General features: G+C 41.3%; 1 protein-coding gene across 9 annotated transcripts in view; it reads right to left on the bottom strand.

The window, feature by feature from the left end:
• Positions 1 to 25,174, bottom strand: part of Ttc3 (tetratricopeptide repeat domain 3) — a 123,758-nt gene that overhangs the window by 83,291 nt on the left and 15,293 nt on the right. For 4 of the 9 annotated variants that reach the window (XM_008853034.3, XM_017803167.2, XM_029556094.1 and 1 more), the window contains exons 6-13: positions 23,763 to 23,816; positions 22,698 to 22,818; positions 20,469 to 20,554; positions 19,169 to 19,263; positions 17,814 to 17,876; positions 8,974 to 9,028; positions 2,236 to 2,398; positions 1,274 to 1,319 (exon numbers count right to left, since the gene is read on the bottom strand). In XM_008853034.3, coding sequence (XP_008851256.1) covers positions 1,274 to 1,319; positions 2,236 to 2,398; positions 8,974 to 9,028; positions 17,814 to 17,876; positions 19,169 to 19,263; positions 20,469 to 20,554; positions 22,698 to 22,818; positions 23,763 to 23,816 — 683 coding nt within the window. Of the gene's footprint in view, positions 1 to 1,273; positions 1,320 to 2,135; positions 2,168 to 2,235; positions 2,399 to 8,973; positions 9,029 to 17,813; positions 17,877 to 19,168; positions 19,264 to 20,468; positions 20,555 to 22,697; positions 22,819 to 22,932; positions 22,952 to 23,762; positions 23,817 to 25,174 lie in introns of those variants that run through there. The other 5 variants (XM_008853033.3, XM_029556096.1, XM_029556097.1 and 2 more) reach the window with 4 other exon arrangements.

Raw genomic sequence — 25,174 nt, 5'->3', positions numbered from 1 at the left:
AGGCTAGTTCTCCCACTGGCATGCATCTTAAAAAGTTATTCTTCAAGGCCTGGCTTGGTGGGACATACCTTTAATCCCAACACTTGGGAAGCAGAGGCAGGCAGATCTCTGTGAGTTCAAGGCCAGCCTAGTCTACATAGTGAGCTCCAGGCCAGCTGTGGCTACAGGAGAACCTGTCTCAAACACACACACACAAACACGCACACGCACACGCACACACACACACAGAAAACAAAACAAAACAAAACAAAAAAACCTTCCAAAGAATTTATTCTTCAGGAGCTGGAGATATGGCTCAGTGGTTAAGAGCACTGGCTGCTTTTGAAGACCTGTCAACAGCCATGTGGATGCTGGGAACTGAACCCAGGTCCTCTGCTAGAGCAGTCCCCAACTCCAGTTCCAGGGGATCTTCAAGCCTCTGTGGCACTGCACACATGGTGCACTTACAGACATGCAGGCAAAACATGCACACACATAAAATAAAAACAAATAAATTCTAAAGTTATTCTTCAAATGAACTGCAGAAACCATAGCCTTTCCTCCTTGAAAGCAAGGTATTAACTGTGCTGAAGATTCTCTACTGCTGAGATAGGGCTTTATGTACCCACGGTACTTTAAATTGGTATTAAATTTAAATTGAGAACAGTTTAAGACAAGCATTTTGGGTTCTAATATTAAAGTAACAAAATTTCCTGTTTTATGTTCAACAGTCTCAGTATCCTAAGCATCTAAACAAGCTTTGGGACAAAAATGAGTCTCTTTTAACTGCCAAATGAGCAAACGTGGACACCTGGCTACTATTCTTTACCTGTAGTCATATTCAAGTCTATCCTGTAGCCTTTCAAAGACACTAGGAAGCTGGAAGCCAAGCTTCAAGGAGAGGAGTGAAGGGCAATAGGCCCATTTCATCCTCCTTTCCCACAGATGTAGGCTAGTAATCTCAAAATTAATATATACAGAGAGATACCTATGTCTAAATGGTTCAGTAAGATAGCAAAACAAATCTGGCAACTCTCAAGTCACCTGATGTTAGAAACACACACCCACACCCACACCCCCCAACAAAACAAAAACCATACTCTCTTCCATCTGAACTAAAGATTGCTATTATAGGGCTACGGATAGAGTTCAGGGATAGAATGAATGCTTAGCATTCATAAGGCCCTAGGTCCAAGTCCCAGCTATTAGCTTTTAAAAATGACAAACAGGTGATTCTTTCATTCGTAGGACAAAGTCTTCTCAGTAGCAGCTAACTGACTTGATACTAACTCACCTGCTTTCATAAAAGGCTTTAATTGGATTCTTATTTGATGTCCGACCTATAAGAGTCAATCACACACACATAGTAATCAAAAGGCTGGCATCATATATCTTAAAATAGTTTCAAATTTCCTTTAAGCTGATAGTGAAAAACATTAAAATTTGAAAGCTGAAAAATAAATTTTATAATTCTGGATGTTTTTCAAGAAGATGTCAACAAATTGCTACCAGCCCTGTCACAGTCCCCTACATGTGATCACTGAATTCAAATCCGACAGTCCCTCACACGTGATCACTGAATTCGAATCCAACAGTCCCTGTCTTCAAAGAGCTCACAATCTTAGAATCAATTCTGGATAAACAGACATACTCAGCTCAGCTCTACAGACTAAATACTCAAAGGAAAAATTAACAGAAGAAAAGAGCTGCATGCTGGAAAAGCAGAGAAGGACATTTACGTGTTCCGGGGAAAGAAACACGAGAAAACAAGGGAGAACAAGGAACTGCAAACGGAAACCCACGCTAGTCTGCGCAGTCAGTCTCCGGACAGCTGGAAGACAGACGGCAGGCACACAGGCAGCTTGCTCCGCACGCTACAGCATCAGCTGTGAAGTCGGTGCAAACACAATAAAGCAACTCTGCTGAGGGCCTTTTGTTGGCAATTAATAATGGAGAAAAAAAATAAAACAAATTTCTTTTTAAAGGCTATCAGAAAGCTTTGGAAAGGGTATTTTTCTACAGAATAAGTAAAACGTGGTTACAGTGTTTTAAATAAATAAAGTAAATCACGACTGCCTGAATATAACACATAATTCTACAGACAGAAATGGAAAACTCAAGTGACTTCACCAAAGTAACATAACAGAAGTACAAACCATTTGAGAATCGACATGGTCTTCCATTAATCCAAGAAATCCACTTTCAAAAGATTTAAAGGGAATTCGGTTGTAACCAGAAGAATCTTAGGTGAAATACCTTGTAGGTCTTCTATTTGTTTTTGTAACTTTATATGCTGCTGAATAAGATCCTTGATTCCCTCAGGGTCATTTTTACAGAGTTTTTGAGCTTTTATGTTTGCTTGCAGGGCCCAGTCATGTTCCCCCAGCATAGAAAGTGCATCACAATAACGATAATGACCCTGTTTCAGAAAGATAAATTCAATTTTTTTTCTCAAAAGTATGCTTAAGTTAAAGAAGATAGGAAAAATATTTTGGTTGTAACAGATTAATTAAAAATGTTAGGTCAGGCCTATCAATAAAAAAAAAATGTTAGTATCCCAGGAAATAAGTTAGAGAATAAACTAAGTGAAAAGTTATTAATAAGCAAATATTTTTAATAACTAGAATACTTTAAGAGATTTTTTGAACCCCAGAAAAGAATCTAACTTTCATTGTGTTTTATTAATAAGGAATGAAATACAGTATTTTATGCTAAATAAAGGGTAGGTCATTAATTATAAATAAGTAACTTAATTTTTTCAAAATACTTGACAATAATCTGTCATGACATTCCCTACACTGGAAACCCAAAGGCTTCTTGGAGCTGGCAGGAGCCGGTGGCAAGTGCAGCAGCAATCCCCACTTCCCGGAGCAAGACACAGGTAGGGTTGCTTTGGGTTAGCTCTTCCCACCACTTCTCTCCTGGTCAACCAATGTTCATTTTACCTCTATGTATAGTTTCCAGGTTTAAGAAAGTCTAAAAATCACTGATTTAATCCCAATGATAAGACTTTTATCTTACAGAACCAAAAATCCTTGTTAGTTTCAACATTTGGGAAATCTGTATCAAACATGAACTTTTTTAGCATTATCAAACCTAGGGTGAGGAAACTCAGTAGGAAAATTAAAGGAAGTATTCGTAGTCCTTCCATTCCTTGATGCCACTCTTCGAGCTACTCCAACTGTACAGCAATTTTAGGCACAAATCTTCCACCAGAAAAATGATTTATCAGCTAAGAGGCTAGAGTCTACTCTCTCGTCATACCGGAAACCAAAGACCTGTGATTTTATGAGACAACTGCTCCAGAGTTCTTCATACAATATTTATTTTACAAAGAACATTCTGAATCAATGGGAATAAAGAAAACACAAAGTGAAAAAATAAGCATCCCTTCCAAAAAGACTCAGCTTTTCATTAATTTAGAGCTAGGGGGCATGTGTCTAAGCAGGCTCTGTGCTACATTCCTGTAACCTGTCCGTGAGCTCTAGAGATGTTTTATGGAGATGCCAATCCAGATGGCATGTCATTAAACACTGCTTCCTCCCCTGGGTAGATCCCCTATGTCTTGACACCTGAGGCCTAAGAAGACAGAGATCCCTTGATGTGCTGCAAGGTCAAAATCCTACCCCTAGACATTGTTAACTTTAAAGTTTAATAACTGCTTCAAAAAGGAAAACACACCTACCAGAGGAAACAATGGGTCACAAACTGTATCTGCTAAATTTAAGGTGAACATTTTTCATCCCATCCCCCACACTCACCCATACCTTCTACTTTTCCCTAAATCCTACAAAATTCAGTATAATTTCTACAGGTTGAGAAGGGTTTACTCAGATCTGATTTTTGCTGTGTCTGAATGAAATTTAAGTGAATAATCATCTTTTTAAAAAATTTTTATTTTTATTATTTTTATTTTATTATATGAGTATCTTGCCTACATGTTTGTAAGTGCACCCATGTCGTGCAATGCCTGCAAAGGTCAGAAGAGAGCTTCAGATCTCCTGGAACTAATTTGCTAGTCACAATGTGGATGCTGGGAATTGAACCCAGGTCTTCTGCAGGAGCAGCCAGTGCTCTTAACCACTGAGCCATCTCTCCAGACCATTATCTCTTTCTTGAAGCCCATCACCAAGTCCTGCTCCCTCTTTGATGCTCTCATTATCCAACACATTAGGAAGAAATTCCACATTGCTTGCCCATTTCCCATCCATTCAACTAGAGGCTGCCATCTCTAACTCTTGTGTCATGGCAGGACTGTGCATTCTAGTGCTCTACCCACCAATGCAGTTGAGTGAAAGCATGTTTGTGACCCAAGGGGCTGGCCAATTCTCAGGCCACCACAACTAAACTACAGGTAGGTGCCTGACCCAGTCAGTATCGCCTTGGCATCCCTCGGGTTTACTATATAGATACTGAGGGAAGTTCTCTTTCTCCTGGGCTCTCATTGGTAAAAAGCCTTTAGAATAAAGGAGCCTATGCTCTAATTTACAGTTGTAGCAGAGATGGAGTAACAAAGACTAGATTTACCCTCCACTTAAAACAAAAAAAAGCAAAACAATAAAATCATGGCTTGCAAAACACTTGGCTTTGGATAATAAAACAATGTTCCACAAGAGAAAAGGGACACATAGAGCCTAAGACTGCTGCAGCTTACTGAAGAGTGTTTAATCCTCAGCACGAGAAGGAGAATCAGAGCAGACACAGGCTGGAACACAGTAGAGGCCCAGGACACCTTGAGTTCACAGGCCAGGAGACCAGAGAGGAGAAAGTTGCCTAGAGAAAACTCCTGAAGGTCCTTCTTAGGACTCCATCCATGAGGAGGCATCAAGTACTTAGAAAAGCTTTGACTCAGTGAGTAAAAATTTTGAACCTTTAATATTCCTTCTAAAAAATTTACAAGAGATTTTTAGAAAACCAGCATTGAGATCTGGGTTTAGACATTAAGATTTCTATCATTCACTCATTCAAGTATTTACAGAATACCTGCCAGGTGCCAGTTTTTGTAATCAGCGAAGGCTGTTTCAAGTGAAAGCATGACTCCCAATCAAAGCAGCAACACACTGAGCACCTCAAACACAAACACCTCTAGCACCGACTCTCGTCCCAAATCTCAGTCTTATTTGAACCTCTATTTTATTTACTATTAGTGAGAGACAGAGATACAGAGGAAGACAGAGAGTGCATGCAGGTGCACGGGGGCTACAGTGCACATGTGGAGATCAAAGGACAACTTTCAGGAGTCAGTTCTCCCCTTCCACCAAAGCTCGGGGGTAATCAGGCTCGTACAGCAAGCACCTTTAACTGATGAGCCATTTTGCCGACCCTGAGACTACATATTTTTTAAAACTTGGGTAATTTTAGCCGGGCGTGCTAGTGCACACCTTTAATCCCAGCACTCGGGAGGCAAAGGCAGGCAGATCTCTGTGAGTTCGAGGCCAGCCTGGTCTACATAGTGAGTTCCACTCCAGGACAGCTGGGGCTACAAGGAGACCCTGTCTCAAGAAGACAAAAAAAAAAAAAAAAAAAGTTGGATAATTTTACAATTTAAGAAAATAGAGACTAGTGCAACAAACACCATGATCTACGCTTTGCTATATGAGTTCCAGATTCTACTTTAATAGAAGAAATGAATCTATGGATGTAGCTGTAATGTCCTTGGTAACCGTGCTCATTCCTTCCCCTTTCCTACCCAGAAACAAACACTATCAAGAATCTGGTTGGTATCGGCCAGCTTATGTTGTGCTTTTACGGATTCTTTTCGTTTAACACTGTTCTGTAGTCTATTAATGTTGATAAGCCAGTCAACTCCATTCAAATGCAACCTAATGTTTGATTATTCATTCACCAAGTCAACAAAGACTACTCAGTGCCTGCTCCATCATTAGAGTTTCTTGAGACTATGTAGGTCCGTGTTCTTGAAGCTCTCTACTCTGCTGGTCTGATCTTTCTCTTTGTACTGATCCTCTCCAACTGTAGTTACTAGTAGCTTTTTTAAGAGTGTGGAGCCACACTATATGGGAAGGTACAATAAACAGCGTAACAGTGTGCTATGGTATACATGGCATGCTCAAAACTAGGCTAAGTACAGGAAGGGAAAAAATAAAGTAGGAGAAGAGGGTAGGCTTAGCATCTCAATAATGTGACCGGGCAAAGCCTCACTGAGACAAATGCTAGCCAGTGCCGAGGAAAAGCATTCAAAGAGGGAAGAACAGACACAAGTGAAATGGGCCCTGCATGTCTAAGAACAGTGAGGAGTCTGCGGGGATGACAGAGCCGGTCAGGGGTGTGCTCAGAGGCTGGAGAAGTCAGGGTGTTCAAGAAGCAGACAGATCAGAAAAATCAGTCATCACTCTGATCAAGTCAAAGTTCCACATTCATTCACTGCTGCCTCCGTGGATATTAACTGTGACTGAACAGTGCTGGACGCCCAGCCTGCTGACTCAGGCCAACAATTTCAGCTACTTGGGAGGAAGGCAGGAGAATTGCTAGTTCAAGGCTCTCCCTGGACCACAAAATGAGTTCAAGGCCACCTGGGGGCAAGTTACTGAGACCCCGTTTCAAAAAAACAAAAGCAAAAAGAAAGCTAGGGACAGAGTTCAGTGTGTTTGCCAACATGTGGAAGGTCCCAGGTTCAAGACCCACTACCATAAAAAATTGATTCCTCAATTTAAAATTAAAATGTTTGAATGACTAACTATGCACATTTCACTATATGTACATGGATTTTTTCTAGGATGCACACACATGAAATCAACTAGCTGTTCGAGTACATACACATATGATCAAGTAATTTTCAAGGGCACACACAGAGAATCAAGTGATTATGGGGTAAGTACATCATACTGTTTTCCAAGTTAAGTTACAAGCCAATTCACACTCCTACCAGTTTACTGAGAGTCCGTCTTACTACCCAATGAGCCTGGCACTCAGGACCTCCATCTCTGCCATTTTGCCCGTCTGAAGAACTCAGTAAGCATCATCCTTACTTGTGGCTATGAGGGGCTGTGCTTGGAGTCTTTTATTTTGGTCATTGGTTTCATTTTTCTACCTTTGTACCGATCCCTGCAACTTGTATTACTAGAAACAGAGCATAGGTTCTTTTTGAAAATTTTTTCTGTTTGTGTCTGTATATTGGTAGAGGTACACGCAGGTGCCTGTGGAGGGCAGAAGAGGGTGTTGGCTCCCCTGGAGCTGGATTACAAGCTGCTGGGAGCCATCTGAACATGGGTGCTGGGAACTGAACCCTGGTCTTCTACAGAGCATCACTCAACTGCTGAGCCAGCTCTCCAGCCCCTACCTGCTCATTTCCATGGGCCATTTGGGATTTCTCTTCTGTGAAATCCTTATCTGTTTTACCATGTTTTTACTCACTTTAGGGAACCTACGATTAGTCATACAAATCCTTGTAGCCCCTTCTTTCTTTCATGTCCTGACATGTAGATGTTTTTAAGTTTGATGTAGTTAGTTATATGGAGTGGAGTGTTTTCACTGTTGAACGTACTGTGTATTCTGCAATCCTGGGGCTAGGGGTGGAGAGCAACCGAGAGGGCACGTCTGCACACACGGATGGAGGCACACACACGTCTGTACACATGGATGGATGCACACATGTCTGCACACATGGATGGAGGCACACACACGTCTGCACACATGGATGGAGGCACACACACATCTGTACACACGGATGGATGCACACACATCTGCACACACGGATGGATGTACACACGTCTGCACACACGGATGCACACACGGATGGAGGCACACACACGTCTGTACACACGGATGGATGCACACACGTCTGCACACACGGATGGATGCACACACGTCTGCACACACGGATGGAGGCACACACATGCCTGCACACACGGATGGAGGCACACACACGTCTGTACACACGGATGGATGCACACACGTCTGCACACACGGATGGATGCACACACGTCTGCACACACGGATGGAGGCACACATGCCTGCACACACGGATGGATGCACACACAGATGGAGGCACACACATGCCTGCACACATGGATGGAGGCACACACACGTCTGCATACACGGATGGAGGCACACACATGCCTGCACACACGGATGGATGCACACACGGATGGAGGCACACACACGCCTGCACACATGGATGGAGGCACACACACGTCTGTACACACGGATGGAGGCACACACATGTCTGCACACACGGATGGATGCACACACGGATGGAGGCACACACATGCCTGCACACACGGATGGATGCACACACGTCTGCATACACGGATGGATGCACACACGTCTGCATACACGGATGGAGGCACACACACGCCTGCACACATGGATGGAGGCACAGATGGATGCACACACGTCTGTACACACAGATGGATGCACACACGTCTGTACACACGGATGGATGCACACACACGCCTGCACACACATATGCACACACATCTGCACACACGGATGGAGGCACACACACATGCACATGGATGGATGCACACACATCTGCACACACGGATGGAGGCACACACACATGCACATGGATGGATGCACACACATCTGCACACACGGATGGAGGCACACACACATGCACATGGATGGATGTACACACGTCTGCACACACGGATGGATGTGCTAAATGTGAGGGAAAGAGGAATTAAAAAATTGGGAACACTTTAGGCTCTCCTTAGTTTTGAGGTAGGAGAGGACTCTCCCTTTGTTCTCCCCTCCTGTCTTCCTTCCCTTCCCTTTCATTCTCTGCCCCCCTTCCTCCCACAACCTTCGTCCTCCCTGCTTCTTCCATTAAATCCATGGCTTCCTGCATGCTAGGATGCTAGGATGTGGTCTATCGCTCACTGCCTAGCACACCTGAGTGCCTGTGCAGAGACTGGACCTCAAGTTCCCATTTCCCAACGCACCTACATGCCTACCGACAAATACACAGCCCAGCCCATAGGCTGTCACATAACTGTATGGTTCCCGTACTCAGTGCAAGATACAGAAGCCTACCTTGGACCAGGTGTTCTTCAGAACAATGGCTCTCTTTCCATCACCAAGCGCATTTCTAAAAAGAAGAACAAGACATAAAATCTTTATACATTTCCGTTCTTTCACTGTAAAGTCCTGTACACCATATATCTATTAGTACGCTGTGAATGTTTCACATATATAATCTAGCCCACAAGTAATTTTTAGAAGCCTGAATAATATACGTCCATTATAGGAAATTTGGAAGATACTGAAAAGCAGAAGAATGGGAAAGGGACCTCAGAGTCCCAGTCGGACTACTCAGGATGACAATGCATGGTATTCCTGGAGGAATTCCTGTATGTATCAATGTTCATGCTTAACTTATTTTTGATATGATTTTCTACACTACTTGTCTTTTAACAACACTTGATTTCCAAAAATGTAACTCCCAAGTCTTCCTACAACACACTGGCTAAGCTATACACAGAGCACAGATGCTGGGACAAGTCCAACTCTAGTTCTCCTGATGGCCCCGGGGCCCACCTTCTCATCTGGAGAGTGAGGATGACAATTCTGTTCTTGCTGCTGTTCAGGTAGACACTAAATTAGAAAAGTGTGTTGAGGAAATGAACTCTGTAAACTGCTGGATACTAAAAGATCCATACTGTAGTCTCCTCATTTCTTGACAGCTCTGTCTTCAATTACGCCCCCAACCCCCGCAACACCATGGGTTCAGAGCCTCACGCACCACACCTGTCGGAACTTAGCACCACTCAAAAATGTTTCAAGTCTTAGCACTAGCTCAGCACCCTCCTCTTTCCTCAGCCTCACGCCTCTTCACTGGCTTAAGGCTTCTGTCTTCTCAGGGCTCCCACTCACGGACTTGGAACTCACGGACTTACCTACTTTGTCTTTCATTACCCCAGTTAAATGTCTAGTGTGAACTCACTGGTTCATCACCTCGTATTTACACACGTCAATTCATTGTACTCAGAACATGATTACAAAGAATGAAATGAGGTAAAGTATACCATCAGACATCAATACGCAGCAAAGGCATGTGCCAAAATGTTCAAAAACAACTAAAAAACCCTTAAAGAGGAGACAACTTGAGCAACAGAAAAGGATAGAGAAACCAGCAAGGAGATTCTGCATGTACTCTTGACTTGCGGCATAGTAACATTACAGTGGAGAAAAGATGTTTTTAAAATAAAGGGTATTAACACTTACATACTGTGAATGTTAAACCCTTCCTCACACTAAACACAAAACCAATTCCAAAAGACCTACAGATCTAAGTAAGAAGCAAAGTTAAACTTTCAGAGGAAGACACCAAACCTAGATAAGAAAACAGAAAGAACACTTCAAGCAAAGGCTGTGAATAACACAAGGAAAACACTGATAAGCTGTATTGTATTAGAATTAGTAGCTTAAAAAAATGATTTACATTTGTGTGTTGAGGGGAGGGCACATGCAGAGGTCAGAGGACAACTTGTGGAAGCCAGTTTGCCTCTTCCACCAATATGGGACCCAGGAACTGAACTCAGGCTTGGTGGCAGGTACTTTTACCTGCTGAGCCATCTCACCATCCTTACACTAGCAGCTTTTGGTGAAAACAAGCACTGAAGAGGCCAGCCACACACACTGAGAAAGTATCTGCAATACATGTCTCACTAGTGACCTGCACCCATACCAACAAAATGTCCTACGAAGACAGTCAACCCAGGAGGAAAAAGATAGCAAAAGACCCACCATGCACTTCACAAGAGAAACTATGCAAACAGTCAAGAAGCATGTGAAAAACTACTCTAGCACCCTTAACTTACAGGAGTGCATACACCAGCTGGGTGCCCAGGCCTACACATTCCACACCCAAAATGTCTAAGATGAAAGATTCAAGTGCTGGTGAGGACACGGGCTGAAATTCTCATGCCCTGCAGCAGATGGAGAAATGGTACAATCACCTAGAAACAGGACGCACTAGAGCTGAGTGCAGACTGCCCTGCCGCCACCACTGCGCTCGGCTGTATACTCCACAGAAATTGGCATGGAAGTAACAACATTACCAGTAAAAGCCACGTACCAGAGACTTACCAAAATGCCCATCAACATAATGGATAAAATGTGGTACACTCATGCAATCGTTGAACACTTTTGAGTGCATGCAGCAATGTGGACCTCAAAACAACGCTGAGACCCACACAGAACACAAGCACACAACTCCATTTATATTACATCAAGACAGGAAACTACCCTTTGGAAGTCTGGACAAGCCATCCTGGGGATGAGGGGCTGTGACCTTCACGTGGGTACTGCAGCTGATGCAGATGCTGGTTTCAAACTGACTCCTGAAATCCAACCTACACAGATACCTGTTTCTCGGTGTATGTGCAAAGACCCTTTTAACAGGGCTATTAAAACAAACCAACCCTCGCTGTCTGCTGGAGTTCCTATCTGGTCTGATAGCTGAACCCCAGCGGTCATCAAGATTATCTGGGTGGGGTAGGAGCAACCTGCTAACCATGTCAGCCAGGCTGAAAGAACCCAGGTCTTGGATGACACTTCTGAGCCACCAAATTTACCCGAGTCACCTCCTTCTGGAGCTCATGAGTTAGATCTCTTCGCCATTTAAACCAGTAGAATTTATGTGAAACTTCGAACACCCTAATTCACTGGAATGTCTCTGTCCAGTCTTTCCCTGAGCACCTTTAGAAGCTGCGCAGACCTACTCTCTCTAGCACCTCACATTTCTCATCTCACACCAACCACCTTTCTGTCCCAAGCCTTCCACTGATGGCTCCTCTGGTTACTAAACAATGTCTACAGTCCTAAATCTGAATTCAGGCCCCAAGTCATACCATCAGTTTCACAGATGCAACACCTCCAGGTTTTAACACTGCTGGCTCACTGGCTAGAACACAGAGACCGTATCTAATCTTGCTCATTTCTAGCCTCAGCCATAACTAGAACCCTATTACTTGTTACATCAGGGCTGATTATTATTATAAAGTGATCATAATATATCAATGCTTGTTAAAACAGCACAAATTATAAATAACCCATTGGTAACCCATGTATGTTAGGAACAGTAAGTGTTCAAATTCCCCAGCATGTGGCCCCATCTTACAACTATAGCAAAGTGGGCAGAGTAGTTTCCAATGTGCTTGCTCACCCAAACCGCTGCAGCCAAGTGAGGGTTGACTTTTAGCAGCAGTGATACAAAGAGCTCTGAAAAGGGGAAGACTTGGATGCCAACAGTTATTAACTCTTGAGGACTGGGTAATACAGAGATTAGTGAACAAACTTCCAGCCCAAGTGCTCCAACATATTACTGTAAATGTGGAAAAGTATGTTTATTTCTCCAGACAGTCCCCAGCCTACCACCTCACATATATGCTACACTTCACACTAAAATGCTAGAAAAAATTACCCACCTCTCCCTCAACAGTTTTCCACTGACTTGCTAATCGTTTGTGGACACCTTCCTTCCCTCCCCCCCACCCCCATAACTCTTCCACAGGCTAAAGAGTTACCAATCTGATACTGAGGGCACTAATCTTTTTTTGTAAATATTTTTTATGTGTGTATGAGTGTATTGCCTGTATGAATGTAAGTGCACCTGTGTCATACAATATCCACAAAGGTCAGAAAAAGGTGTTGGATTCCCTTGGAACCAGAGCTACAGATGGTTGTTAGCTGCCATGTGGGTGCTGGGAATTGAACCCAGGTCCTCTGCAAGAGCAGCCAGTGCTCTTAACCACTGAGCCATCTCTCCAGCCCTAAGGCTACTAATTTTATCTTAGTCTCTTTCTTCTCATTCTGGGATCTTAAACACATCAGACTGTCTTTCCTTCCAGACCTAAAGTTCACAGGTCATGGCTTCCCAGTTCTGTCTATGACTATGGGTGAATTAATAATGAACTTCTGGCCATCAGAGTCCAGGTCCTGTCCAGTGACTGCAGCAATGATGAACTATGTGATCACAGCAACCTACATACCATCTCCCTCTCTTAACTGATTCTGGACTTGGAGGAAGGAGATGCTGTTTACTGGCTCTCTTAAACCTACTTGTAAGCATACAAGAGAGTTCTTTTCCCTCATTTTACCAATCATACTTTAAAGGCCCGACATGTTTCACTGAATCAACTGTAATTGCCTATATTCTGATCTATTAAAAATGGCAATTCACTTGGTTCAAGAGGAGCACTTTCATTGGCATAAGGTACACGGCGCAATGCACAGATCTGAAGAGTAGGAAGTTTCCAGAGAAGCTCTCAGAGGTTCTTTCCTGCAGTTACCGTGTGCACTTACTCTTGCTTTTCAAAAGGGGGGTTCGCCCCAAGGAAGGCTGGAGATTGTGTTCTCTTCAAAAGCAAATTCAGGGCTTCTAAATTAAAATAGACCATCCAAGTAAGACAGCAGAGTGAGGAATAAGTTAAACCACACGAACACACACCCACACACACAGGGTGGGGGGCAGTGAGAGATTTAAATTCTCATAGAAACACATAAATATTAAAAATTTCCAGGAGTTCCCAAAGCAAATTAGAAAACACTCAGGCTACCCTTTCCCCATCTCCAATTACATTTTCCCCAAGAAGAACTCAAATTTCCCACATGAAAGTTCCACAAAAATGAATTACACAGCAAGGAGGCAAAAATCTACTCACATTACATAAGCTATTGTAACCACCTAAATCACAGGCATGTCTGAGTCCTTTTCCAACATCTGGACTGAAATTTTCTGGTTACTTCACATACAACTATCACTCTAATGGCCTAGTTATAACTGTACTGAAAAGTGCAGTTCTGGAAAACCAGAAAGGAATCTCATCCAAGGGGAGTCACCACACACGTGGCTAAGCTGAAGGATGACAAGGGAGAGAGCAGGAGTGACTGGGAGACAAGAGGTAGCGCAGCTGGCCACCCGTGACTCCCGCTCCATCGCTGTACTTTCCAAGCACAAAATGCAGACCAGAGGGGTTTACACTGGCTGTTGGCCCCACTGACATCCCCTCAAAGGTGGCCTCTCTATGACTTACAAACAGCTTCTCTGATCACTATAACACAGCGGCCACCTTGACTGCTTCAGCAGAATGACACCTTTGTTCCCCAACTCGTACTTCCTTCGTCTCAGGCTTTCTTCCTTTTGCTGCTGACCTTAAACTGCTGACGCTTCTCTCCTTTCAAGATTATGTTGTCCTTTTTTAACCTTGATGTGTAGCTGGGGACTTTTCTCCTCTTATGTGCATTTTAAATGACAATTTGAAGTATTTCAAGTACATACAAAGATTCAGAGAATCATACACACGCGGAGAGCACTCGTGTACCAACTCCGTATACACACATGGAGAGCACTCGTGTACCAACTCCGTATACACACATGGAGAGCACTCGTGTACCAACTCCGTATACACACATGGAGAGTACTCATGTACCAACCCGGTAGGGTATTAACATTTTGCCATATTTACTTCGGCCCCTTTCGGGAGGAGTTGACATCTGTGGATCTCCCCTCCCTTCTCCAAACCCTTTCCCTCCTGCTCTCCCCAGAGATAGCCACTGGCCTGGTGGAAAACATGCATATGCATTTCAGAACACTTTCGATACATAGTCCATAGTAGTTATGGGTACGCACATTGTTTTGCATGTTTTTAAACATTGTATAAATGGTATCACACTGTACAAATCATTCTGCAACTTGCTTTTCACTCAACATTGAACTCATGTTAACTGCTATTCAGAACTCAATTGTATGAATATACCGTAATTGATTTATCCGTTCCCTACAGATGGACATTTAGGCTGTTTTCCACTTTTTACTCTTACAGACAATGCTACATGAAGGCTTGTAAATATCGTCTTGGGTACACATCTGACAGTTTGGGAGGGATGACCTAGAAGTGAGCTGTAGGGTATGCACATCTTCCTCGTCAGATTGCTCTCCAAAGTGACTGTACCAATTTACACTTTCTCCAGCCGAGCATGGAAGCTTCCTTTGTCCACAGCCTCTCAAACACTTGTTATTACGAAGTTTTAAAGTTTTTGCCAATCTGATGGGTACGAAAGAGAAACTTGTAGTTTTAAATCTGCATGTCATTTAAACATAATCAGGTCCTCATAAATGTCTGACTATGTGGATCATTTTTTTAAAAACTTCTCAACTTCCACATTCCTAATTTATTCTACTGTTACCTTTCCAAAGTGCTTAGTAGTAGCGACTACATCTGGATAGACCGGATCACCTTCTGGCTGCATCACACCCACCCCAGCATGCCTGGATGCTTTGTTTGGCCTTATTATACTTTCTCTCATCAGTAAAGGGCATCACCTACTCCTCCTGTCTGTGAAGGTTTTTAGGAATAACTATGAATAAAGTACTCAGAACAGAGCCTGCAACATTATAAGACAAAATGTTTCTATTTCTACCTTTTCAGAGAGTAATCTTGCCAAAGTTATTTTTTAAGTTGAGTTTTTCAATGCTTCAATTTATTTTTGACTCTTTTAGGATCAAATGATTTCAGAAGCATTTATACCATTTAGCATTTGTGACTTTATCCTCCTCCATTTCAGTTTTTAGGTCAATGCTTGCTTTTACAACCACAAACAGGGAGTCTGGCCTTGTGAAGAACAGGAATGCTCCCATGCCCAGCTAGGCAGGGGCAGCTGCTCTAACTCCAGCTGTCCTTGCAGCTGCTTAGCCAGATTCCCACAACAGGTCTAGCATCCGGGTGGTAAGAGAATTTCAAAACATCTCAACTTTGGTAATCCAGCTAAAATTCCTTCTCAGAGCAGGGGTCCTTCTGTTGAGGCCCATCTCAATGACTGGCAACATGTTCCTAAGTCACAATCACCTAGTTATGCCTCAGGAGGTACAGGCTCTGAAAACGTGATCCCTGTAAGCATGAGAAGATAGGAAGCAACAGCAAAACCAGTATTGTGTATTTCTGCATATTAAATGGGTATCAAATACGCATTGGTGCCTACTAAGGACCAAAGGCTCTCAGAGATGCTGACCTGCCTGTAGTGAAAACATAGACATGCTCAACCACAAGCCGGACCATTAGCAAAGTGGTGCCAGGGTAGGTCCACTACCCTAGTCTTGGCCTTCACCTCAACAAGCTGCCTGGCATGTTTCCACTTTCATGCACCTCTTGTTGCAGCAGGATTTTAGGAAGGTCCTCCTCATGTCTAGCATTCAATGTTTCTGAAAACAGACTCAACCTAGCTTGTCTCTCAGCTCTGAGACCTGGAAAGCATGTGATTTCTGCCTGGCAAATTTTCAGTCAGGCACCTCGTTTTTCAAAGAGGCTAGCCAAGTCATAAACCTATTTATGACCTTGAAAGCATAGAATTCACCTTCAAACAGTATAGATTATCTGTAATTCTGGACCTAGCCAGAAGCAATACCCTAGACACTTGTAGCTCATTTCTTGTCAGAACCAGTTGAGAACAGTGGTATTGATGGAAGACTGTGTCAAGCCCATCCATTCCTCTAGTCTAGATAGCCTCGGATTATCCACGGCTTAAGCCCTCTAAAAGCTGCATAACGTTAATACAGCGGTACTCTCCAAGGTGGTTGGGTAACTGGTGATATTTATTTTCTTCTTTTTAAACTCTTGTATTTTCCAAATTTTCTACCATGAGAATGTGTTCTGTTTATAATAAAAGAGAAACACAATAAATGTTACTTTTTTAAAGCTACATACTTGGAAGACACTACACCTTCCCCATGCCCCCCTCCCACATCCCAATACAAATGCTTTTACTAAACAACTGCTATCAGGCCTTCTCAGCCTTCATGACTTCACAGAAAGACTTACTTGTGACCCCAAAACTGCATTTTTCAGTTTTTTTCCTATGACTACCAATGTTTCTGGAATTTTTCTCTATCACTCTATTAACATTACTAATAATCCACATAGGACATTTCTTATTAAACACCAGAAAAATACTTTCACCCAAGCAATTTGTACACTGTTTCTTTATGCACAAACAATGAGAATTTCATGACTTTTTAAGTTTCTTTTTTCCTTTTAGACATGAGAAGGTCAAAGGCAAATATGAATTATAACCAATACCTAGGCGAGGGACCAGGCTAGGCAGCCTTGTTCTGAGGACCGCAGGCTCTAACTCGGTTTTCTAGTTTGCTATATTCTGAAAACTCTTCTACTGACTGATGTATCCTTGGATCCACCCTAACCTTATGATTAAGGTAGGACATAATAAAATACAACAATCTACATTATTCAATATACACTTAAAATTTATGTACCAAAAAATTTTAAATCAAGGGCAATAAACTACAGTGAGTCTTTTTCAATTTTTCTCAACTGATAAAAGTTCAAATTCAATATAGAACTAAATGACTTTATTCTGTTAATCCCATTAAATTTCTGTGCATTCTTTCACTTATAAGGATATTAATTTTTTATACCAAGACAAATAAAGAGCAAAAATTCACTATGCAGATTAAATAGAGCAAAAGGACGGGGCACATTATAGATGTTACAAAGACTTTGTATCACCACCTATGATCTGTGTTCAAATCTCTGCATCCCCATGCACCAGTGGTATGAGTTGGTTCATGGGTAAAATGTGTGGAATGATGTTAACATACCTATTAGGGGTGCTGTGAGACTTGAGTAACATGTGAAGCTTTTAAAACAATGCATGACATGCTTGTACTCTGCCAGTCATTTATAAATAAAGCCTCTATTTTTATCCATTTAACTATCTCAGACAAAGAATTATTCAGGATTTTTGGTTTGGGTTTTTTTGTTTGATTATTCTTTTCAATGCCTGAAAAACAGAAATGTTTCCCCAAAATGGATACTAAGCATAATAATTCAGAGGGTAGGGCACTTGAAGCAACTTACCTAAACTGTCCAGTACGAAGAAAACAAAGAGCTCGGTTACCATAAAGAAGGTGGTTTTCAGGTCTTAAAAAAAGCAATATTTAGTCAGTAAAGCATATTATATGTTAAACAAAAATCACATTGAAAATATAAGACATTTAAAAAACTTAGAACTTTACATCTATGTGGCAGAGCAGAAAGAATACAGGAACCTTAACTCAGCCTTAACTCAGTTCCTTGACTTCCTCAGTACCGAGTCCAAACCAATCTAAACTATCCTGTACTCAAAATGAAGATAATTTTTGATGTATCTATTTCCTAAGACTGCTCTGAGGATTAGGTCATAATTATTAAATAATGCCCACCTAGAAAGCTAGCCAACTACAAAGTCTGCTGTAATTGTAGAAACCAGAATCACTTATGTGATATGTGAGTCAGGCACCTTGACAAAGAACTCAAGACAAAAGCAGCCTGGGAATGGCAACAGTAACTTCACTCATTTCACATTCTGTTCATTTTAGCTTTGTCTGATAACGTGTAGACAGACGGTCTTCCCCCACCCCTTCCTTAATAGAGTAGGGCAGCAGTCTTTAGTGTGGCACACAACTGCTTTCTCTTACTCCCCAAGGAGATGAAGGAGTTAGGAAAGGGAGCCGACTACAGCATCCTCTAAAAGCTGCTACCTGGCGGAAGGCTACAGAAAGTGCTTACAGCTGGACAGGAGTGAGGCGTAGAGAACACACACATTCACTTTCAAGAATCACAACTTCACAACTATTTTCCTTCAAAGTTCTAAGAAAGTCCCAAATAGTGACTTTCCCCACTCACCCCCCCTCCTCAGTCTTTTTGAGACAAGGTTTCCCTGTACCCAGCTGGACCAGGCTGGCCTTGAACTCATAGAGGTCCACCTGCCCTGCCTCCCGAGTGCTGGGACTAAGGGCGTGCACCACCACGCCTGGCGAATAATGACATCTTAAATATGAGGAACTAGTCGAGAACAGACAAAATAGACTATGTGCTGAAAATATGGGGAAAAGTAGAGCAGAAAAAAAGCAGATTCACTCTCTTGCTTGACGTGGTTGAGTTACACTATGTGACTGGTGCCATATATTCAGGTTACACCACTACCTAAAGATGAGAAATTCCATTCTCCACCGCAAACTGGAAGATACTCTATAACCCCTCATCTACAACCCTTGTCTCTAACCCCTTATCATTATAACCCTCATCTATAACTCTCATCTCTAACCCAACCCTCATCTGTAACCCTCGTCTGTAACAGTCGTCTATAACCCTCCTCTTGCTTTTGTCTGTCCTGATCTTCTCACTTGATCTGCCACATAAAAAAGAAAGTCTGTGTTTGATTTTGCTCTTACCTATATTCAATGGCTCTGCTGTAATAGATAATAGCTATGTGAAATCTTTGTTTGGAAAACTCTTCATTTCCTTTCGTTTTCATTAGCTCTCCTTGCTGAGAAACCAAGGTGAAAGAAGACCCATCAATTAGCTCCAAAGACAACCAAGAACCCAACACCTAGGAGAAATGGATCTGAGCTTCTATCACTGGTATCAGAGTAACTCAAGGATTACTTCTGTAGAAAGTAAGAACGGACTTGCCAGTACTTTGGTACATTCAGTTGTGGCTCCACATCCATGGTTTCTGCACTGCAGATTAAATCCTACCCAGATTAAAAATATTGGGGAAAACAAGCTACATTAAGCATGTGCAGAGTTTTTTGTGGTCATTATCCTCTGAAAAATACAGTAAAACCTATGTATGTAAGATTACATTGCACTGTAAATTGTCAGGAATGTAGAGAGCATAGAAGCATGTATGTTACCTAGTGTGCATGTGTGTATGTGTGTACTGGAGAGTGTATGTGCCCTGGTGGGCATATGTGGAGGTCAGAGGAGGAAGCCGGGGCCCTCTGCTGTGTGTTCCACCCTATTCCCCTGAGACAAAGTCTCTCATTGAATTTGGAGCTCAAACCAACACATTATAGTAACTAAAATAATCTCCTGTTGTGTATTTTATAAGCACACTTTTAAATATAGTTTATCCATAAGGTATGGTAGATCAAAATTTTAGCTTTAGGTTATCAAGTGTGGTATTATCCAATAACCCTTAGTACTTATGTGTATGTGTATATATAAATAAGTAACACACAGGCAATGTTGACTAATTGTAAAGAATATATATGCAAGTTAGCAAGAATATATATGAAAGATACTATATAATCGAAACTTCAGACACTCAAATCTTTAAAAATTAATGAAAATGATTATCAATAGCTTTAGAGATAAAACATTAAATAATTTCCTAAATTTTTTTAACTGTATTAAAAGCTGTGCGTGGTGGTGCCCACCTTTAACCCAGCACTCAGGCAGAGGCAGAGGCAGGCAGATCTCTAGGAAATCGAGGGCAGTCTGGTCTACATAGCCAGTTTCAGGCCAGCTGGGGTTATAGAAAGACCTTGTCTCCAAAAATTAAAAAAAAAAAAAAAACAACAAAAAAAACCCACTTCTTCAAATCAGAATTAATATTCTCCCTGAAATGTTATTTAATTTATGATAGTTCTGTATTTTATTTTTAACAGTTTTATTTTTCACTCCCTCTATTAAAATTTGTAACAGACAAATGTTAAAATATATTTACAGATAAACATTTATCCTTACCTGCATACACTCCATACACCTTTGAGATTTAAACTCTTCAAGCAAATTGCAGTTTTCCGTTACAACTTTAGTTATATGATACTTGTCTAAAATTTATTTTAGGAGAAAGTAAAAGAGAATATTTGTTTTAAAAAGCAAACTGGTGTTAATATTCTAATGCTTAAGTTAAATAGCTGTCTCTAATATTCGTTAAACTTTTTTCACTGCCTGTATGTTTTTGTAATCTCTCATGTGTACTAAATATTTAAAGAATAAAAAACTGGGGCTAGGGATGTAGCTCAGTGGAACTGCAATTACCCAACTCACTGAAGGCACTAGATTCGATCCCCAGCACCACAGCAAAGTAAATAAATATAGTAAAAGTTACATAAAACCATTTTATGAAGTGAATATAATCTTTTTATGTCTAGTAATTTAAAAAATCTCTTATTACTACATAATAGCATTTTCATAGCATATTGTGATTAGGTCTCATAATTACTGAAGTGAAGTCAACAAATATTATAAAATACCTTCAATGTGCCAGGTGCAATTCAATAAAAATGCATAAAAGCAAAACCTGGGAAACTGTTCTAAAATGTACTTAATATAACACATGAAGCATGTGAGTATTTAATATTTGGCTTCACAAATAAAATGCTAATGAAAAGTTACTGAAATACTATTCTAACAAAAATGTAGTAAACGAATTAAAATGCAGTATCTAACCAAACTGTGTCCAAAGGTTTATTTTCTGAGCTTTAAGCTGATATAGAGTGTTTTTTAAATAGGGTTTAAAAATTACTGCAACAAAATTCTAGTTAAGCTTCTATCTAGCCAAACATTAATTCCCAAGATGAAAGGAACACTTAAAATTTTTGAAGAAAATTTTTTTATGTGTATGAGTGTATTGCCTGCATGTATGTGAGTTGCACCCGTGCCATGCCGTGCAATGCCACAGAGGTCAGAAGAGGGCTTCAGATTCCCCTGAAACTGGAGTAAAGGACAATTTGTAGCTGCCATATGGGTGCTGGGACTCGAACCCGGGCCCTCTGCAAGAGCAGTCAGTGCTCGTAACTGCTGAGCCATCTGTCCAGCCCCATGGAATACTTAAAATTTAAGATTCACACAAGGCTCTGGGAAGAACCTAGGTGAGTTCCTGTCTAGGTTCTACTAATTACTAGACTGAGGAAGACCAGGCAACCCCTTAAAACAGACTACAATCACCTTGCAGAACACGTCAGAAATGAGCCCACACTGGTGCCCGTACATGGTAACTTCTTCTCTATGTCTACTTAAACCTACTTTGTAACAATGATGAGAACAGACCACAGTAGCTGTGATGTACCCTGGCGTCTAGTAACCTACAGAAAGGTGTGTCTACCTGACTCCTCTAGAGTACTGACGTAAATGTGCCCTCTTCTCAGGACACACTTCTGTTCACCATCTATTACAGAGCCAGCATTCCCTATTTCTTTTTTCAGTATTTTATTATTTTTATTTTATGTGTATGAGTGTATTGCCTGCATATGTGTAAGTGTACCCACGTCGAGTAATGCCCACACAAGTCAGAAGTGAGCATTGAATCCCCAGAACTGGAGTTCTGGACAGTTATTAGCCGCCATGTGGGTGCGGGACTCAAACCCGAAAACTCTACAAGAGCAGTCAGTGCTCATAACTGCTGAGCTGTCTCTCCGGCCCTGCATTTCCCGTTTCACAATTCCTGTTAACTACACTATACATTGCTAATATTCAAATGCCTTAAAAAAATTTTTTTTAAATAAAAGAAATATGTAGGCACATGAATATGAATAGCAATGCATGAAAACCACAACTGTGGGCTCTTTATTTCGTTTTGTTTTTTGTTTTTGAGACAGGGTCTCCCTGCATCTTCAGCTAATATGGAACTCATATGTAGACCAGGCTGGCTTCCATCTGAGAGAGATCCACCTGCCTCTGCTTCCTAAGTGCTGGGATCAAAGGCGTGCACCACCACACCTGGCCTGGGCTCATCTTTTGAGCATTATACATAACAGCACGAGATCCGCTAACAAGCTTTCAAGTATGATGCCACACAAAGCAGTGGACAGGGAAGAGCACAAGACTAACTACAAGGCTAAAATCTCTTATTCAGGTATCGCACCAGAAAGGAAAAAAACACTGTTTAGTTCTAAGATAGACTACCTAAGTACACATTTCATTTTCCAAAATAATATTTTTAAAAACTGAGTTAACATTTAAAACACTTACATTCGGTAAAGAAAATACTTAACATAGGCCAACAACTGTCAACTGATCCTAATTTAGGTAGAATTGTTACGTCGCCTGTGTATTTTATCCAGTTTAAAGCTTCTTCCATTGCCAAGATTTTCTGTTTCAAAAGAGGAAGAAGAGGATGTGTGTATTAATTCCAAATTTACATGTGGTATCATGAATCGGCCTAATACAGCGTATCAGACCCTTAACACACGTGTACAGTCCTTACTTTCATTCCTCCATCATGCAGTGGAGAACAAGGGGACTTCAACATTCGTGTTAACAATAGGAACTGCAGACTCACGCACAGCTTCAAGGGACCTATTGCTGTACTCAGAGCTCAAGATGCTTCTGCAGTGATTACAGACCTGGAACTTGGGCTCTGCAACCTGGCCGACGGACTACCAAGACAGCAGGAGAATGTAGGTGTGAGACAGATGAGGATTCTCAGGTCTTACAGAAACCAGATTCCGTCCTTACCCCAAGCTTTAAAGGTATACGCTAATGTTCACCAGAGGCCACGTGACCTGTGGCAACAAATCCTGACAGGTGGGAATGCCTGGGCACGTGGGCAATCAGTGCAATGATTTTCATCAAGAGTTCACAGAACATTCATTTCCACAAAATCTGAGATAACTTCAGAAATTAAACAGTTGAGTTGCCAATATTGATTTGGCATCTGACTTAAAGATAACATGTAGATATTTCTATCTTCAGTAACATTACAGATTGGCTTATCATGCATCTGGAAAAAATCACCTAGCAGTTACATATAAAAGCTATTCAGACCAAGGACCTAATAATTTCATTAGGGGACTATGTCAGGTAAATAAAGATAAAATGAGTAACTCATAAAAGAGGCTCAAAATTATACTACATATATGCATTTTAGGAAGAGAAGAATAATCTGTAAAATATTTATATAATAAATGGAAATCAGTATCACCAATTACTACATGTAAAATATTGAGTATATGGACTTATCATCTGGGAAACAAGCAGTGAGATAACGTCATTCACTTGCAGTGCGTGTACTGGGTTCTGTTACGTAACACTTACATTTTCTATTTTATAACCAATTCTCAATAAGCCTTCAATAAGGAATGAATCATTCTGCAAAATAAAAAAAGAACAAAAAGCACTCATTTTTTCCTTTTTCTGTCAATTTTAACTTCCTTTTTTTTTCCTTTGGCATGAGAATGTGTGGAATGAATGCATGTGTGCGTGCGTGTGTGTGTGTGTGTTTGTGTGTGTGTGTGTGCGTGCGTGCGTGTGTGTGTGTGTGTGTGTGTGTGTGTGTGTGTGTAGGACAGAGGATGACACTGAGTATCTTCCTTAACCTCCACCATATGTATGAGGGAGGCTCTCTCACTTGAACCCAGAGCTCACTGACCTGGCTAGTCTAACTAGCCAGAGTGCTGTGGAGACTCCCTGCCTCTGCCTTCCAAGTGCTAGGATTGCAGGCAAGTCACCACACCCATCCAGCATTTAAGTGGTACTGGGGATCCAGATTCCAGTCCTCAAGACTGCACAGCAAGCACCTTACCCACTGAGCCATGTTCTCAGCACCTTACTTCAATTTTCTAATGTTTTAAAAAGCCTACATTTTGGGCAAACAGTTGTGAGTAGCACATTGTAATCAACCACAAACCACATTTAAGACAGACGTCCCATAAATCTTAACAAATCTAAAAATTTCTTACCACCTAATGACTCTGGCTACTGTGAAATTTCCAATGCACCATCCAGTTTGTCTTGATGCATAGCTGATCATACAAAAGTACAGCATGTACAATTAAATACAATGCTGAACACGTGATAATGGTTTACGCATTTACACTACACTTTTAACCACTGGTTTGCTTATTTTAAAAAATTTTACTATGAAACAGTCTGTCATATCACATTGGCAGAAGTCTCATACAACCATATAAGCCTTTCCCTTTTTTGTATCAAGAGACCATATAGAGAGATTTGCCTATATCACCTAGGTTTGTGTTAAATATAATCTATGAGGTTCATACAACAAAACTAGCTAATGACACACTCCTCAGAACGTAACCCTATTGTTGTCGAATGATCTGCACATATGTAGTAGTATACTTGCCATAAGCATCTGCACGGTGATGTTTTAAAGGCCTGGGAAGATGGTTCAGTGGGTAACAGTGCATTCTGCTCACAGAAGACACCCGAATTCAATTCCCAGTACCTACATCAGGCAGCTCAAACACCTGCAATTCCAGCTCTAGAGGGATCTGGACACCTCTGGCCTCTGTGGGAACCTGTACTCAGGTTCACATACATGTACACACATATACACAATCCTTTTAAGAATCCTAAAACTAAGAAAGTGTTTTATAAAATTCTAGTGAAAATGAATTGTTTCACTATTAAATGTATAGATTTTTGAAATTCATTACACCTAGACTTTTTTTTTTTTTTTTTTTTTTTTTTTTTTTTTAGAGGGGGGT

The sequence above is a fragment of the Nannospalax galili genome, unplaced genomic scaffold, assembly GCF_000622305.1.
Source record: "Nannospalax galili isolate Female #2095 unplaced genomic scaffold, S.galili_v1.0 scaffold447, whole genome shotgun sequence".
NCBI lineage: Eukaryota > Metazoa > Chordata > Mammalia > Rodentia > Spalacidae > Nannospalax > Nannospalax galili.
Note: the sequence above shows the minus strand (reverse complement) of the source record. Positions and strands in the feature narration are given on the sequence as shown.